The sequence below is a fragment of the Helianthus annuus genome, chromosome 3 (genome assembly GCF_002127325.2).
Source record: "Helianthus annuus cultivar XRQ/B chromosome 3, HanXRQr2.0-SUNRISE, whole genome shotgun sequence".
In the NCBI taxonomy this organism is placed as follows: domain Eukaryota; kingdom Viridiplantae; phylum Streptophyta; class Magnoliopsida; order Asterales; family Asteraceae; genus Helianthus; species Helianthus annuus.
The window spans coordinates 148,070,111-148,087,243 of NC_035435.2; the positions used below are offsets into that span (position 1 = coordinate 148,070,111).

General features: G+C 34.4%; 4 protein-coding genes across 11 annotated transcripts; all 4 read right to left on the bottom strand.

Moving 5' to 3' along the window:
- Positions 1–359: 359 nt before the first annotated feature.
- LOC110929999 (heat shock factor protein HSF8) lies at positions 360–999 on the bottom strand. Its single transcript, XM_022173207.2, has one exon. It carries the CDS (start codon positions 902–904, stop codon positions 557–559), a length of 348 nt encoding a protein of 115 aa, XP_022028899.1. The 5' UTR covers positions 905–999; the 3' UTR covers positions 360–556.
- Positions 1,000–1,435: 436 nt separating this feature from the next.
- Positions 1,436–5,106, bottom strand: LOC110929997 (mediator of RNA polymerase II transcription subunit 15a). Of its 3 annotated transcripts, none has more exons than XM_022173204.2 (7): positions 4,978–5,106; positions 4,700–4,788; positions 4,404–4,515; positions 3,577–3,744; positions 2,963–3,055; positions 1,976–2,050; positions 1,436–1,846 (listed from the first exon to the last, which is right to left on the bottom strand). In XM_022173204.2, the coding sequence occupies exons 2-7, from the start codon at positions 4,753–4,755 to the stop codon at positions 1,628–1,630; spliced, it is 723 nt and encodes a 240-aa protein (XP_022028896.1). In that variant the 5' UTR covers positions 4,756–4,788; positions 4,978–5,106; the 3' UTR covers positions 1,436–1,627. The 3 variants fall into 3 exon arrangements, with proteins under 3 accessions (XP_022028896.1, XP_022028895.1, XP_022028897.1); XM_022173203.2 differs by having other exon boundaries at positions 4,700–4,798; XM_022173205.2 differs by having other exon boundaries at positions 4,700–4,776; positions 4,978–5,066.
- A 3,144-nt stretch (positions 5,107–8,250) lies between these two features.
- Positions 8,251–12,806, bottom strand: LOC110929996 (mediator of RNA polymerase II transcription subunit 15a). 5 transcript variants are annotated; one of them, XM_035987561.1, is made up of 8 exons: positions 12,693–12,799; positions 12,269–12,279; positions 12,107–12,175; positions 11,867–11,978; positions 10,665–10,802; positions 9,419–9,505; positions 8,971–9,045; positions 8,251–8,853 (listed from the first exon to the last, which is right to left on the bottom strand). In XM_035987561.1, the coding sequence occupies exons 3-8, from the start codon at positions 12,160–12,162 to the stop codon at positions 8,488–8,490; spliced, it is 834 nt and encodes a 277-aa protein (XP_035843454.1). In that variant the 5' UTR covers positions 12,163–12,175; positions 12,269–12,279; positions 12,693–12,799; the 3' UTR covers positions 8,251–8,487. The 5 variants fall into 5 exon arrangements, with proteins under 5 accessions (XP_035843454.1, XP_022028892.1, XP_022028894.1 ...); XM_022173200.2 differs by lacking the exon at positions 12,269–12,279 and having other exon boundaries at positions 12,107–12,185; positions 12,693–12,806; XM_022173202.2 differs by lacking the exon at positions 12,269–12,279 and having other exon boundaries at positions 11,867–12,007; positions 12,107–12,185.
- Positions 12,807–13,892: 1,086 nt separating this feature from the next.
- LOC110929995 (mediator of RNA polymerase II transcription subunit 15a) lies at positions 13,893–16,800 on the bottom strand. Of its 2 annotated transcripts, none has more exons than XM_035987560.1 (7): positions 16,688–16,800; positions 16,118–16,251; positions 15,838–15,949; positions 15,565–15,654; positions 14,673–15,073; positions 14,429–14,540; positions 13,893–14,280 (listed from the first exon to the last, which is right to left on the bottom strand). In XM_035987560.1, the coding sequence occupies exons 2-7, from the start codon at positions 16,204–16,206 to the stop codon at positions 14,212–14,214; spliced, it is 873 nt and encodes a 290-aa protein (XP_035843453.1). In that variant the 5' UTR covers positions 16,207–16,251; positions 16,688–16,800; the 3' UTR covers positions 13,893–14,211. The 2 variants fall into 2 exon arrangements, with proteins under 2 accessions (XP_035843453.1, XP_022028890.1); XM_022173198.2 differs by having other exon boundaries at positions 15,481–15,654.
- Between the last annotated feature and the right edge of the window lie 333 nt (positions 16,801–17,133).

Consider the following 17,133-nt stretch of genomic DNA (forward strand, 5'->3'; position numbering starts at 1 on the left):
CAAAAGTTGACAAGTTTTGTACTTAATGTTTAAAAATCTTGCACGTTACGTCCTTTAGGCCAAACTCAGTTAGATTTTTTGGTTAAATCTGGTCATGTGCATTGCACATGAGGGCATATTTGTCTATTCACCATTACATGAACTATTGTGTAAATGTTTAATGTCTAGGGACTATTATGTAATATAAGAAAAAGATATATGTATAATTTAAATGTTTACCATAGCCACCACCGTCTGTCAATACCTACCGACCAGCACCACCCACCCCCACCCACCCCTGTTCACAATCATTCAGTCTCCACAAGTCGTCAAATTTGCCGGAAAAAAGAGAAACACTTTAAATGCGAAATCGAAGCTGCTAAATAAACAAGTCACACTAAAAAATGGATGATCTTAATCAAACTAAAACACTCCCATTTTTTGCCCTAAAACTTGAACTCGAAACCTACTGATCATCATAGTCGAAAACCGAATAACTTACAAATTCATAATCATACAATCATTTACCATAGCTTAAAAACACATCAAATCAATCAATTACCAAACAACCAGACAATCATAACATTTTCAACCCTAACTTGAAATTAAAGGAAACAGAACAAGTGAACAACACGTAAGTATTGAGCTGGCGAACAAAGCTGAATAAATTGTTATGCTTAATGTATTTCGGCAAAAGATCTCTAGCAAACTCCGGTGGATTCCACACAACGAAGCTATTATTCGCAGCACCCCACGAAACAAACTTATCGGTGGCAGCATCATCAACCATATCGTAAGTTTTCACTAAGAACGGTGGCGGAGCATTAACACTGGACATCGGCGGCGGCGGTGCAGGCGGCGGAACGGCGTCGCCGGCGCCGTCTGATGCGGCGTCGGTACCGTTTCTGTGAGTACGAGGCTCCATGGTGATGGATCGTGTAGTTAATTTAGGGTTTGTGTGTTCTCCATTCCATTGATGAAAGGTGTAAACCCTAATTGAAAGTTTCAGAAGAATATGGAGAAAAGTGAAGAAGAAATAGATAGGCATATTGTTTTTTTTAAATCATATATATATTTTTTCATAGTAGTCCCTAGACATTAACTATTTTCACATAGCACCTAGGAATGTGAATTGACAAATATGCAGTCATGTGCATTGCACATGACCAAATTAAACAAAAAAATCTAACTGGGTTTGGTTTAAAGGACATAACGTGCAAGATTTTAGAAGGTAAAGGACACCGCCTGTAAACTTTTAGAAAAAAGGACAGCGCTTGTAATTTGGTGTAAACATAAAGGACAGAACTTGTAATTTACTCTTAAGTTTATATATTATAATAGTAGTGGCCAATAGCCAATAATTGGGATGATAAAATCCAATAACCCATATACTACTGGCAGATCAAACATGCGTTGAACCCTACATCATATAATATAAACGTTTGAATAAGTTCGAGTTCAAATATACATGTAAAAGCCAGGAAGATGACATCTATACTTGTTGCCAGGGTGTCATAACTTCAAACAAAGATAACAAGATTAAGCAGCATTTAAAACAGCCACACAATACGAAAGTTCAATTGTTGGGACGAACGACTCAAGACCTGCTGCTATACGAAAGTTCAATGTTAAGCTATTGTGACCCGGGTCAAGCTCGTGATTGCTGCTGAGAAGGCCCGGGTTTCCCCTTATTTACATTGATGACACTAATAATCTGCCTCTCATAGGTACACAGCTTGTCTTTATAGTTGGCTAGTATTCCATGCTTAGGGATTTGTAAGAATTGCATGTAACGCTCCAACATATTTTTAAACACTTTCAGCTTCTCAAGTACCTCGTTTTCTGGTTGCTGAGGAAGAGAATCAAGCTGGATAACAAAAGGTTATCATCAAAAGTCTTTTCTGTATGCATTTGCAAGATAACATATTGAATTAAATGATTCTACATGGTTTTAAATTGAAAAGATTCCCAAATTTGATAAGAGCCACCAACTTACCTGCTGGAATTTTGAAACGATTTTCTGATGCATGTCAAACAAATCAAGTAGATACAGGTCCTTCATAGCTTTTATCTGTAACCAGAAGAAAAAAATAATCCAGTTCATATAGCCGCCTATATATTGAAAAAGAATAATATATCCACTCATAGTTCATCGATAATATTTGTAAAAATTAATTATTCCCCTTTAGCAGTTATGGCTATTTAATTGGAAGTTTGGAACAGTAGTAACTGCAAACACCATTGACATTTGATTGATATCTTCAGTAACAACTTTTTTTCTACTCAAATAGCTTTAGATTTGGAAAAGGCAAATTGGATTTCAATAATCCGAACCGGCTCTTTTTGGCCGATATCCCAACTCAGTTATTTACCCACAGTGGTCCGAACTTTTCCATTTTGTTTGTAAAATGGTCCGCCGTTATAAAAACATAACCGAGTTAAGTTTTTTTCCAAATTACAAACCGATGTTTTCGGGCTTTTGATCAGAACGAGGATGTGAGTCTATTGATGTAAAACTTACCTCGAAACAATGCTCTAAACAACGAAAACGGTACGTGCTTCAATACGGGTGTTTGAACTTCTAATCAACAAAAATCAAGTCGTTAAGAGCATTGTTTCGAGGTAAGTTTTACATCAATAAACTCGTATCCTCGATCTGATCAAAAGCCCGAAAACATAGGTTCGTAATTTGGAAAAAAAACTTAACTCCTTTATGTTTATTTTAACGGCGGACTATTTTACAAACAAAATGGAAAAGTTCGGACCACTATGGGTAAATAACTGCGTTGAGATTATTATCGGCAAAAAAGAGCCAGTTCGGATTATTTAAATCCAATTTGCCTTTTGAAAATTGTAATTAGTGCGAAAAAAAAAAAAAGCAAAATTAAACTTTGGTTAGAACAATGCTGATGAATTTTGTATTCAACTCATAAGCCAAAGGAGATGTCACTTCATTCAAAAAATATACGATAGCATACAAAACCTTTTGATACACTTCCTCTTGCACATCTTCGCCATTTGGGTTGCCGGTCTGAGCTGTAGAATCTAGTAAATACAGGTCCTTCATAGCTTTTATCTGTAATCAGAAGGAAAGACAGAAGATTAGAGTGCCTATACTGAAAGAGATCAATATTCCCACTTACAGTTTCTCGAAAACATTAGTAAAAATAAACGATCCCACTTTAGTTGCTTATTATTTTATGTCATAACATCACTTTCTATTCAAATGGAGCAACTTTATTGAAAATCAACACAAGCATGATTACAGACAAAAAACTTACACACACTCTTGAGTCTTGCTAGATATTTGATATTAATCATTAATAACGGGGATCCCCGATACCCATGGGGAAACCCATCGGGTTTGGGACGGGGTTTTTTACTCGGGTCCGGGGCCGGGATTAGCTAAACCCGGACCATACCCGGCCCGTTGCCATCCCTACTCTTGACTTTGATTGGTAAAATATGAAACCAGTGCAACGAAAGGCTAAAATAAACTTTGGTTTAGAATAATGGTGGTTATTTTCTCAAGCATAAAGTGATCTCAGGTGCTTTAACTGGTGTAAAAGAAAAGAAATGTAAGATAATATACAGCACCTGTTGATACACTTCTTCTTGCCAATCTCCATTTGCTGACGAATCTAATGGTATTGAGGGGTTTACACTATTATATAAAATAGCGGAGTTTGACTTTGATCGCACGGGATTTTGTAATCTAGTCTCCATTGTCAGCATCATAAAGCATATCTTCCGTGTATATTCAGACTGCAAACCAAAAAAATTACATGATTTTATATATAATTATGAAAACCTTGTAAGGTATTATGTAGTATTAATTAACTGTAAATAGGAATACAATAAGGATAATATACAGAGAACCTATCCTAACTAATATCTTGAGTTAACTGCCATTTTCGTCCCTGTGGTATGCCAGTCCAGGCCAAACTTTAAATTTGTACCATTTCCGTCCCTCACATTCTTGAAACATGTCAGTTCCGTCCAAAAACCTAACGGCTGTTAAAACCTGTTGTTTAATGAGGGGTAAAAAAACGTCATTTTCCATTTTTCTTTAGTTTTTTCCTTTTTTTAAACCCTATTAAAATCCCACCCCTTCTAGGAAAAAAGGAATATAAAAAATAAAATGACGTTTTTACCCTTCATTAAACAACAGGTTTTAACAGCCGTTAGTTTTTTGGACGGAACTGGCATGTTTCAAGAATGTTAGGGACGGAAATGGTACAAATTTGAAATTTGGCCTGGATTGTCATAATTGGACAAACCACATGGACGAAATTGGCAATTAACTCTAATAGATTTTAGATCCACATGTATACAATAAACATGATAACATATAGATGTCCTAAACAGTTGCAAAATCTACAAAACTACTTATATAGTTATATAATATAAAGAACACTATAAACCTGGTTTGTGGCAACAGTATAAATCTCTTGTTCAACCCTCTCGGCTATTTTCTTAAGTTCCTGTAGTCTTTCATATTTAGAGAAAGGAAGATGCCTCTTCAATGTATCCATTCTACACAAGATCAACGCAAAATGATGCGGTTATTTAGCACAAAATTCATACATCTTAAAACATATGTGGCACCAATCAATTGACACTCAAGCAGGTCATCATAAATAATCAAATTCATATTCTTAAATCATAATAAAATAAAACAATAATGATAAGAAATCAAAAGTGATAACTTTATACATACATCTTGCACAGGAAAGTTTGCCGTTGCAGTTGATCCCTCCAATCACCAGATTCCATGGCAACAGAGCAATTTTCACCCTGAGTAGGCTTCTGATTACATCTATTTCATGATTAATTTTCAATTTCAATCATATTGTGACACTCAATGTGAAAGTATCATCAGAGATATAACCGCATTAGATTGCATAAAGAAAAACGAAATAGTGTGATGCAAATACTCTAAAACTCCAGTATTATGAATATAATACCGCAATATGATTGTGTAAAAAGGGTACATACCAGATGCCGAATTCTCGGAGTTAGGGTTTTGGTAACCGGCGAACACAGAGCAATTGGAGGGTATCTAAGATATCAGAGGGTTTTTCAATCAAGCAGATATTCAGAAGCCATTTTTCTTTTTATAGTTCACACTTTACAGCGTTTGAGATTGATTTTGAGAATGACTTGTTATTGATTTTTTTTTTAAAAGTAAACTGGTCATAAGGTTGGGGTTTTTTTTTTTAATCACTTTAGTTTAAAACTAGTATCAATTTTGTTATCATTTTTATCTAAAAACAAAATTTGGTTATATTTTCAGTTAACATCTACTTTTTTTTTTTTTTTTTTTCCTCTCTTTTAATGAAGGCCAAAATAGTCAGGTTTTTTAATTTATTATAATAAAACGTTAAAATACCATTTTGTCTTTCATTAAAATGAAGAAAAAAGACAAAAAACTAGATGTTAACTAAAATATAACCAAATTTTGTTTTTGGATAAAAATGATAACAAAATTGAAACCAGATTTAAACTAAAGTGATAAAAATAACCCAACCTTATGACCAGTTTACTTTTTTAAAAAATCAAGCGTTATTTTTATCACTTTAGTTTAAAACTCAAATTTTTTGAATTAGTTTTAGGTGATTTCAATTTTGTTGTCATTTTTATCCAAAAACAAAATATGGTTATATTTTCCGTTAACAACCAGTTTTTTTTCCTCTCTTTTAATGAAGGCTAAAATGATCATGTTTTTTAATTTGTTATAATAAAATGTTAAAAGATCATTTTGCCCTTTATTAAAAGAAAGAAAAAAGACAAAAAAAACTGGATGTTAACTAAAAAATCTAACTATATTTTGATTTTTGATGAAAATGACAACAAAATTGAAACCACAGATTAAAGTGTCAAAAGTGACCAAACGTCAGGGACCACTTTGGCAGTTTACTCTTAAAAAAAACCAATAAGTTAAAAAGTGTTTGAACCACAAAATCCTCTCTTTTTAAATGACTTTTGGTTGTTTGAACATAAATTACTATTTTAACCCTCACATTTTAAAATAGGAACTAAACATTGAAACTTATAACATCTTTTTTAGTTATCTCACGTTCCCCGTCACAAAAGTTAATTCAAACATTTTTTTTTAAAAACCCATTTTAAAAAAATTATAAGTTAATAAGCACTTTTGACAAAAAAAAACACTTTTAAAGTTAAATGAGCAATCCCAAATACACTCTTAGACCACACGGGGTGGGCGTGGAAATAACATCCTTGTGGCCTCTAAATGTTGGGTACACCGGCTCACGAACGACGTGGAGGGGCGTTGTGTGTGGGGTGACAACATCTCCACTCCACCGGCGTGGAGTGAAATTGTGTGATGAGTTGGTGTGGTTCAGCTGGTTTGGATTATAACCGTTCGACCCCAACGGTTAATTTTAAACATAAAACGATTTTCAATTTAAAAAAAAAAAAATAATAAGTCACCTTACAAAAAAACCTAACGTATTCCACTAATTTTAGCACATTCTTTTCAACCCAACCCAAAAAAATATATGTAACATCTCTCTACTTTTGATGAAAAAAAAATACGCATCCACACAACCACACCTTCGATCCGAACAACCCCTATGGTGTAGGCGAAATACCGAACACTACGTCGTCTCAACGGTCTCAAACAACACAACCCCATTATCCCGATCCGAACACATTAGCGTACGACCATCTTCTTGCGAATCTATCCCAACAAATGCAAGCTAAAAAGTGTGTGCCACATGTCAAATAACGCCACTCTTTCACGCCCCTCCCGCTCCTCCCTTTTTGCACCACGCTACTTTTCTGACACGTGCTGACGTGGTTGCCAAATGGCACATAACGCACATTTTTCCTGCCCCGTAAGATATAAGTTTTCGCGGGTCATGGTGGGCAAAACTGAAAATATCTACCAAAACACCATCGTTTTTTATTTCCACCAACATCATCGTTTGAATTCTGTCCAGTGGCAGTTCAATCATTTTTTTCCTAGTTTTGTTTGTCTGATTTTGATTTCTTCGTTGGGTCGATTGATCATCTGATTTCTTACATTGAAATGATTTTTTTTCAGTTGATTTCCATGGAATGGTTTTGATATAATGAAATCAATGCATTTGACATTGTGATGGATTTATATAACAGAAGTTTATAAAACCGCATCAAACAATGAAATAGAAGTTATATAAGATAGACCATAAGTTGAAGAAATATCATATGGTGATTGTAGAGAGCTCCCGAGGTTCAAATACCGACATGATTTGGTTTTCATAGAATTAAAAGCTATTCAAGATCAAATAGCCCTCTATGACGAAAGTCTAGAACCAACTGCTACTTATGACAACCAAAAAGAATAATGGCTTTAATCAAAAAATGACACCCATAAACTATACTTGTTTTAGCCAAGGCTCTACGACAAAATTTGTAATCAAATTTAATGATTACAAAGTACTATCAAATGGAAGGCATCTTTTGTCTACGACAAAATTGCAATCAAATTTGATGATTACAAAGAATGAATTCAATTTACTAGATGAATTCAATTTACAAGAACCATAAATGACATCGTTGTCATTCTTTGTCATTCAATTGAATAGAAACAATTCTAGTCTCCATTTACTAGCACATGGTCAACATAACTTTTGTCTACGACAAATTTGTTTACGACAAATTTTGTGCACAAATTTAATGATTACAAATAGTAATATATTTGTTATCCAATTTACTAGATATCATCCTCAAAATGGATCTAGTAGCATTCCGCAAGTGATCTAGTATCATTCCGCAAGCGCCGGTACAATTGACACCTATCACCACCCACCGTCATACCATCACCATCCGATTCTATTCCTACAAATTTGTACACATTAGTGGGGTTGACCATCATACCATCACCATCCGATTCTATTCCTACAAATTTGTACACATTAGTGGGGTTGACGGGTGTGGTTGGGTAGCAGGGTGGTGTAAATGGGGGTCGGTTCGGAGTGTTTGGGAAGTTTGGATCCATGGTAGAAATATTTGTATAAAATGAGAGAGTAGGGAAGGAAATTTGGAGAGAAATGAGGTAAAATGGGGTGAAATGTAAACGGCTTTTTGTTGGTTTAAATAGAAATTAAGTAAATAATATAGGGGGAATCCTTTTTTTAGGTTGAGGTAAAATGGGGTGAAATGTCGCTAGTTTGTAAAATTTTCCCTAAAAGGAAATAAAAACAAAAATAAGGATTGAGATTATCATATACTCATTTAGATTTAGATAATTGTTGACCCAAATAAGCTTTAAAACAAATACATCATATAATATGAACGTTTATACAAGTTTTAGTTCAAATATACACATGTAAAAGCAGGACATCTATACTTATTGCCTAGGTGGCATAATTTCAAACAAAGATAACAGGACTATACAATATGAAAGTTCAATTGTTGAGATCCACTCACTGTAATTTGTTGCCGAGAGACCGACTAGAGACCTGCTGTAAGGAGTTCATACAACTATTCTGACCCGGATCAAATGGGCTGTATGGAATTCATCATGTTCTGCTGAGCATTTGAACCCCCTGAGAGAGTAGCAGCGATATTTGGACCCCCTGATTGAACTAGTGTCAGAGAATGTGTTGGTTCAGATTGCTGCAAATATTGTGTACTTGGTAAAGGAAGTGCTCGTGTTTGCTGCTGAGGAGTCGCTGCTCGTAACCTCCTATCTGCACTGAGGATAATAATAATCTGACTCTCATAGGTACCCAGCTTGTCTTTATGATTAGCTCGTATTCCACGCTTAGAAATTTGTACGAATTGCATGTAACGCTCCAACATATATTTTAACGCTTTCAGCTTCTCTACTCGCTCGTTTTCTGGTAGCTGAAGAGAAACATGCTGCACAACAAAAGGTTTTCATCAAATGCCTTTGCAAGACAACATATAACTTTTAAACGATTCGACATGCATTTAAACTAAAAAGATTTCCAATTTTGATACAAGCCACTAACTTACCTGCTGCAATTTGGAAATGACTTTCTGGTGCACGGCATTCAAATCTAGTAGATACAGGTCCTTCATAGCTTTTATCTGTAATCAGAATAAAATATATTAATATTCCTACCCACAGTTCATTGAAAACATTCACAAAAAAACTGCATATATCTCCTTTAGTTGCTTAATGACATTCTAATGGAACAGTAATAACTGCGATAACCTATAATAAACAAGAGAATGGTAACACAATCATACAAACAAACAAAACACTTGTATACGCTCTTTCCATTTAATTGATATTTTCAGTAACTATTTTGTTTTTACTCGGATTTTATATTTTGAAATCAATGCGAAAAAGAAAGAAACAAAACTAAACTTTGGTTTACAATAATGACGATGAATTTTGTTCAATTCAAAAGCAAATTAGTATGTGAGGTGCTTTCACTGCTTTCAAAAAATGTAAGACCTTTTGATACACTTCCTCTTGCCAATCTTCGCCATGTGGATTTCCGGTTGACGATTCTAGTAGATATAACTCCTTCATAGCTTTTATCTGTAATCAGAAGAAAAAAAATCAATGACATAGAGCATGTACTCATAGGTCATCAAAAACATATATAAAAATACATGATTCACCTTAAATTGCTTACTAATACTAGAAGTGGCCCACCGTGCTTCGTGGCGTGGGACACCGATTTTGAACAAAATTTAAATGGAAATGTAGGCGAAAAAGTAAAAATAACACTAATGAATTAAAAAAAAAAATACAACTAAAACATTACAAAAAAAAAACAAAAAACAAAAAATGTTTTAGTTTCTCCAAACCACAATCGGTTCTAGGAGGTTCAGTTTATTTTTGGCCCAACCCGATTTCTAGCCAAAACCGGTTCTAATCCCTCTTAAAAAAAACCCAGTCCGGTTTGAGGGAAGAAAAAGCTGGTGAGGTTCTCATGGTTATAAGAAAAACATCTAAATATACGTTGTTATTACTTATTGCATGAAATTATTATTAATATTTTTTTATCTATTATAATATTTTTCTTATGGGATCTAGTTATATTTGTAGTATTTTTTTGAGTTAAATGCCATTTTAGTCCCTGTAGTTTCGGCCATTTTGTCAGGTTAGTCCAAAGGTTTGAAACGTTGCCATTTTAGTCCATATAGTTTCAAATGTTGCCGTTTTAGTCCACTGGGTTAACTCCATCCCTTTATTCTGTTAACTAGAAGGGCATTTCGCTCATTTTATATGTAATTCTGTTAACTAGAAGGGCAATTCGACCATATAAAATGATCGGATTACCCTTCTAGGTAACAGAAAAAATGGATGGAGTTAACCCAGTGGACTAAAATGGCAACGTTTCAAACCTTTGGACTAAACTGACAAAATGGCCCGAACCACAAGGACTAAAATGGCATTTAACTCCTTTTTTTTGTATTTATATGAGTGCAATAAGTGCATTTATTTAGAAGTTTATTAAATAATGTATTAACGTGTCTTAAACTTTATGGTAAATTACAATAGTGTCCATCTTAAATGAAGTTAAATTACTTTACTACCCATTTAAAATGCATTCCATAGTAGTATAGATAAATCATACCGCCAATGCTATTCAAATGAAATGGAACAGTATTAATGGTGATGATTTTATTCAACTCAAATGCATTTTGTGATGTCATGTGCTTTAAAAGAAATGTAGGATATTATACAACACCTTTCGATAAACTTCCTCTTGCCAATCTTCGCCATTGAGATCATCCGTTTGATTTGTCGAATCTAATGGTTCTAAGGAATGTTGTAATCTAGTATCCAGAATCAACATATTCAAGCATATCTTCCGTGAATATTCAGACTGCAAACAAAAAAAAAAAAAAAAAACATGATTTACGGTGTAGGACAAACACTTCCGTACCCTAAAGAATTGCAAATTCTTCATTCCACATGAGCATATATCAGGGGCGTACCCACATATATAATAAGGTGGGCGGGCGCACCCCTTGAAAAAAGAAAATTTAGTGTTAAATTCCTGATAAAATCCCGACCGCACCCCTTGAAAATTTTCATCCGCACCCCTTGGAAATTTTCGACCGCCTTCCTTAGGAAAAAAATCTTATGAATTTATAAATTTTTTTATGTAAACACTGATTTAAAAAAAAAAAAAATACAAACTAATTAACTTTCCACTTAACTAATTAACTTTCTCTTAACCTTTAACCCAATAAACACACCATAATCCAAGCCCAACCCAATATAATAATCTAATTTGAATTAAAATATAATAACCCAACCCACCGCAATTCCGGCCACCAAACTCATGAAAACAACATCTTCATCACTCTTTCCGGGTATGGTTCGATTACTTTGTTGTTTTCTTGTTTTATTTGGATTTTTAGGAGAAATAAAATTGTTAAAAAAGGTTGAAATTTTAGTTGTTTTGTTGTTTTTTGAAACTTTAGTTGGCTGATTTTGTTGTTTTAGTTAAACTTTAGAGTGTTTAAATGGTTAGTTAGAAGGAATCAACAATTAAAACTAGTACTTGATTTTAAAGTTGAAAATTATGAAGTTTGGTGATTATTGTTTAAGTGTTTAGTGTTGAAAATTAGTTGTATATGTTATATAGAGAAAGATTTGCTTAGAAAAGTAGCTCTAGAAGTTTTGGATAGATTTCAAAAAATGAAAACCCATAGGGCGACATTTTAAATATATTTGTAACGACGTTTGACATGTTTTTGATGATTATATATATTTTAGCTTGATGTTCTTTTGTTTTACATGACCCGACCCGAACCGACTCGATATGAACCGAATTTTTTTATATACCAACGGGCCTAAAATCCAAAAAAAAATATTCCGCACCTCCATGAAAAAATTCCTGGGTCCGCCACTGGCATATATAATATAAAGAACAGAACAAACCTGGCTTGTGGCAGCAGTATAAACCTCCTCTTCAACCCTCTCTGCTATTTTTTTAAGTTCCTGTAGTCTCTCATATGCGGAGAAAGGGAGATGCTTTTTAAAGATATCCATTCTACACAAGGTCGGCACGCATCACTTAAGCTAATGCAAATATAAAGCACAAGTTAAGGTAAAAAAACACAATTTTACAAAATAAAAGTGTAGAAAACCAGTAACTCAAAGCATAATATAAGTACATACATCTTGTTCACTATCATTTGGCGTTGCTCATCATCCTTCCAATCTCCTGATTCCATGGTGGAGTCACTGACAGCGGCACCTGCACGTAGAGCAGGCCTCCAATTAGGTAAATAATATCATAATACGTTGAAGGACTATTACAATAAAGCGGGCAACAAGCTGCGCCGCAACCCTTTTTGAATAGCAAAACCAATCCTACTAAAAGCAAAGTTTGGGGCCGGGTCGAGAAATTACTATACACAACCCGCTAAACCCAGTCCGGGGCTATGTATCAAAAGCTAAATAAACACGTATTGATTCATCTTCTACTTGGTGATCATTCATTTACTTTGAGTCTCTAAAATGAAGTTATCATATTTTTATCTTGTAAATGCATATATCCTATGGTTAAGAGTGGTTTCATCCAATCCAATCCAATCAGAAGGAAGTTCTTAGGGCTATCTATGGTTATCAAAACCTCTTTACCTTTTTTGTAATAAAAATGGAATCAATTTCGCAATAGTAGTGGTGTTTGTTAGATTGAAGTCAAAATTATATCAATTTTGCAATATAACAGTAAACGATTTAACATTCAAAGCATACATACCAGTCACAGATGGCTATTTATCGGATTTAGGGTTTCGGTAGCAGGGCGCACACGAAGCAATTGGTCGCAGGCTCCATCCCTAACAAAACTCAAAACTATTCAACCTAGTGAATTATTGAGTTATTGGTTTTTTCCCTCATATATATATATATATATATACTCGTTAAACATCATTTTAAAGCTTAAGCTTATGAGTTATGAGTTTTCAAATAGCCAATAATTTAATAAGTTGCTTAGTCAAACACGCCCTTATATGAGTCTTGTGTAGACTATTTGTGGTTTAATATAGCATGTAACCGGTTAATGGAGTTTAATTAACTCATCTTTTAATGTTATGTTTCAATTAAAAGTTAAAATAATAAAAAAAAAACAAAAAAGTTTGATTGATGTATTGGAGGTGGACCTACCTGACTTGGACCACTTTGGGCGTTAGGACGTTAACGAAAGAAGGGGGGGATATTCCACGGTCCTCCCAACCGCCAAGGTGATCCCACCTCGCAGACCGCCACCCAGTAAGCCTGAGTTTGGGGGTAAATCCGCTACCGTAGGGGCATTGGGAACGAGCAAGACTCGAACCCGCCACCTCCGGGTTAGAATACCAATAAAGATGCAAAACAAAACTCCCAGACTCGAAAAAGAAACTATAACAGCTAAAGTTTATAAACATAAACGACATGAAAAAGTTTAGATCATTTTTTTTCCTGTTGAAATATGCAAATGTAAACCGACTTTTAGACCATTAATTTTTGAGTGAATTTCAAGGATTGTCCTTTATCTTTATACCCATTTTCAGGCGTTGTCCTTTATGTTCAAAGTTGACGAGTTTTGTCCTTTATGTTTTCATATCTTACACGTTTTGTCCTTTAGGCCTAACCCAGTTAGTTTTTTTAGTTAAATTTGGTCATGTGCTTTGCACATGAGGGCATTTTTGTCAATTCAAAGGTTGTAGAAGCTTTGACCTGTAAATCTGCCACTGAACTTACCTTTGAATTGACAAAAATGCCCTCATGTGCAAAGCATATGACCAAATTTAACTGAAAAAACTAATTGGGTTAGGCTTAAAGGACAAAACGTGTAAGATATGAAAACATAAAGGACAAAACTCGTCAACTTTGAACATAAAGGACAACGCCTGAAAATGAGTATAAAGATAAAGGACAATCCTTAAAATTCACTCTTAATTTTTTTTAGAGTTGGATATTGAATATTCTTTTGCAGTTTTAATATATTTTAATTTTAAACATAAAGTCAACTTAAAATAGAGACGATTACAGACTAATGGCAGGTAGACGAGCAACAAGTTGCGCCGCCACCCCCTTATAAATAGCAAACCCTACCCTGCTAATGGTAACATAACTTCAAAAGAAGATAAGAAGATCAAGCAACATTTGAGCAGCTCACAAAGATATCATACAATCTGAAATATCAGATTCGGGGGCCAACTCACTTGTGACCTGCTGTAAGGATTATAAAAGGACTCTATGGAATTCATCATGTTCTGTTGAGCAGCAGAGTTTGATCACATGGGATTATGTAATGTATTCACCATAATTAGCATCTTCAAGGATATCTTCCGTAAATAATCAGACTACAAACCAAATAAATTACATTATTTAAGCCTTTAAGGTGTTACAATACATTGAGGTATATGATAAACATGATATAACTTGCAAAATCAACAGAAGAAAATAAAAACTACAAAACAATCAGTATAATATTAAAGAACATAAACTAACCCGGGTTGTGGCAACAAAATAAATCTCCTCTTCAATCCTCTCGGCTATTTTCGTAAGAACCTGTTGTCCCTCATGTCCAGGGAATGGAGGATGCTTCTTCACGGTATCTAATCTACACAAGATCAATACATGTCAATCAAGAATAATTCAAATAGTTAGCAGAAATTTTGGGTAGAAAACATCATTATACAAATTTTTAGAGCACAAAAAATAAGAGAAGTAAAAGAATAATATAAGTACGTACAACTTGTTCATGATCCTTTCCCCTATATCTGCTTGCAGTTGAGCCCTCCAATCACCAGATTCCATGGTGGGGTCCCCAACAGCCACACTTGCACCTTCAGTAGGCCTCAACCTCTGCTGTTGCAGCATCCGCTGTTGCAGGAGCTGCTGGAGTTGCTCCTGGTACAGGGGGTGGCCCTGTGTTACAAGGTAGTTATATTGTTGTCCGATGAGCTGGTTTTGTTGAACACTAGACATATTTTGAATGGTCTGCATGTTTATATTTTGACCAGCAACGTTTGTCAAGGTGGGTTGTTGTAAGTCATTGCCAGGTGGCAATGCAGAAGGTAAACTAGAAGAGTCTTGCAATTGAGCCTTCCAATCATCAGATTCCAGTAGATACAGCTTTTGCATAGCTTTTATCTGTAATAGGAATAAATGAAATCAACGTCACAGAGCCTGTAATTGGAAAGAAATTGATATTCCAGCTCACCGATCATAAAAAAACATACGTAAAAAAGCTTTTTTCGTAGCTTTTATCTGTAAGACATTGATTTCATTTATTCTGTAATCAGAATTTCATTTATTCTGTAATCAGAATAAATGAAATCAATGTCACGGAGCCTGAATTGGAAAGAATTTGATATTCCAGCTCACCGATCATAAAAAAACATACGTAAAAATGCATGTTTACCCTTTAGTTACTTATCATATAAGTCATAACACCAATGGAACAGTACTAGTGGTGATGATTTTATTCAAGTCAAAAGCGTTATGTGATGTCAGACGTTTTCACTGCTTTAAAAGAAATGTAAGATAATATACAATACCTTTTGGTAAACTTCTTCTTGCCAATCTCCGTTGTTTGGATTGTCCGTTTGAGCTGTCGAATCTACTGGCACTGAGGGATTTACCGTAATAGCAGCAGAGTTTGACAGCATGGGATTCTTTAATCTAGTCTCCATAGTCAGCATCATGAAGCATACCTTACGTGAATATTCAGACTGCAAACGAAAGAAATTACATGATTTTAGGTCCAGAAACACCTTACGGTGTACTACGAGAAACATGATATCACTTCCATTTCTTAAAGAGTTGCAAATAATTCTTCATTCCACAAAAGCAAAAGGGCAATAACCGAAAACTACAAAACTACTTGTATGAAGTATATAAAGAACACAACAAACCTGGCTTGTGGCAGCAGTATGGATCTCCCGTTCAACCCTCTCAGCTATTTTCTTAAGTTCCTGAAGTCTCTCATATCCAGAGAAAGGAAGATGCTTTTTCAAGGTATCCATTCTACACAAGGGCGACACATGTCAGTCAAACTGATGCAAATACAAAGCACAAATTTCAGGTAGAAAACAACATTTTAGAAAATAAAAGTGCAGACTGAAGCAGATTAGCATAACCAAATTTTATAGTGCACAAACAATAAGAAATTAAAAAGAACAAATAAGTACACACATCTTGTTTATTATCCTTTTCCGTTGAAGTTGAGCCCTCCAATCACGAAATTCCATGGCGGGGTCACCGTGAATAGGTCTCTTGTCCATCTTCTATTTGATTTGATGATTGATTTTCAATCCAACTGTGACATCCTAATATATAATAAGATAAGAATTAAAATTAATAAAAATAGATGATAGATACTTTTATCAGAATCATCATCCTGTGGTTTGTCCTTCTTATTGAGTGATTATCATTCAATCAAAATAATCATCCTGTAGTTATGACATCCTCCTTCTTCTTTTTCATAGGGCTAGCTATGGTTATCAAAACCTTTTTACTTTCTATCTTTTTTTACAACAAAATGGAACTTGATCATATAAAATTTGCAAGAATATTTATTATTGGTATTAGATCGAATTTTTTTTTTTTTTTTCATAAACTGTAATCAACTTTGCAATTGAAGAGTAGACGATTTAACATTCAAAGCAACTGCCACTAAATTACTTCTTTTTGGACTGTGTGCTTGTAAAACTCCGGTATGTATGATTGCATAAAAAGTGAATCAGCAGCAGCATACATACATACCAGATGAGATGAGATGAGAAACCCAATTGTGTACACGAAGCCAATTGGACGTAACCGTTCCGTCACGTATGACTATGATGAATTTGTGATAGGAAGATTGAAGCAGCATTTGTAAGGAAATATTATTATTATATGAAAAAATGTTTTATTTTTATTTTCTCCCTCTGTCTCTCCGTTTCATAGTTTGGAATTGTAACCGTTAATTAATTACGTCGCATTTTTTGTTTTATCATTCGTTGAAGGAATATTTTTAAAATAATATAAATTGACTTAAATTAATTTTTTTTTCATAAAATACGTTACACCAACTTGCCAATCTCCGCCATAAGGCCATTGTAGTCATAAAGCCTTTTTGGGGGCGTTATGCGACATATGATATGATACGTCAGCAAGGGGCCTTATGGGGCGTTATGCAATTTGATGCCGTAGTCATAAAGCTCCTTTGT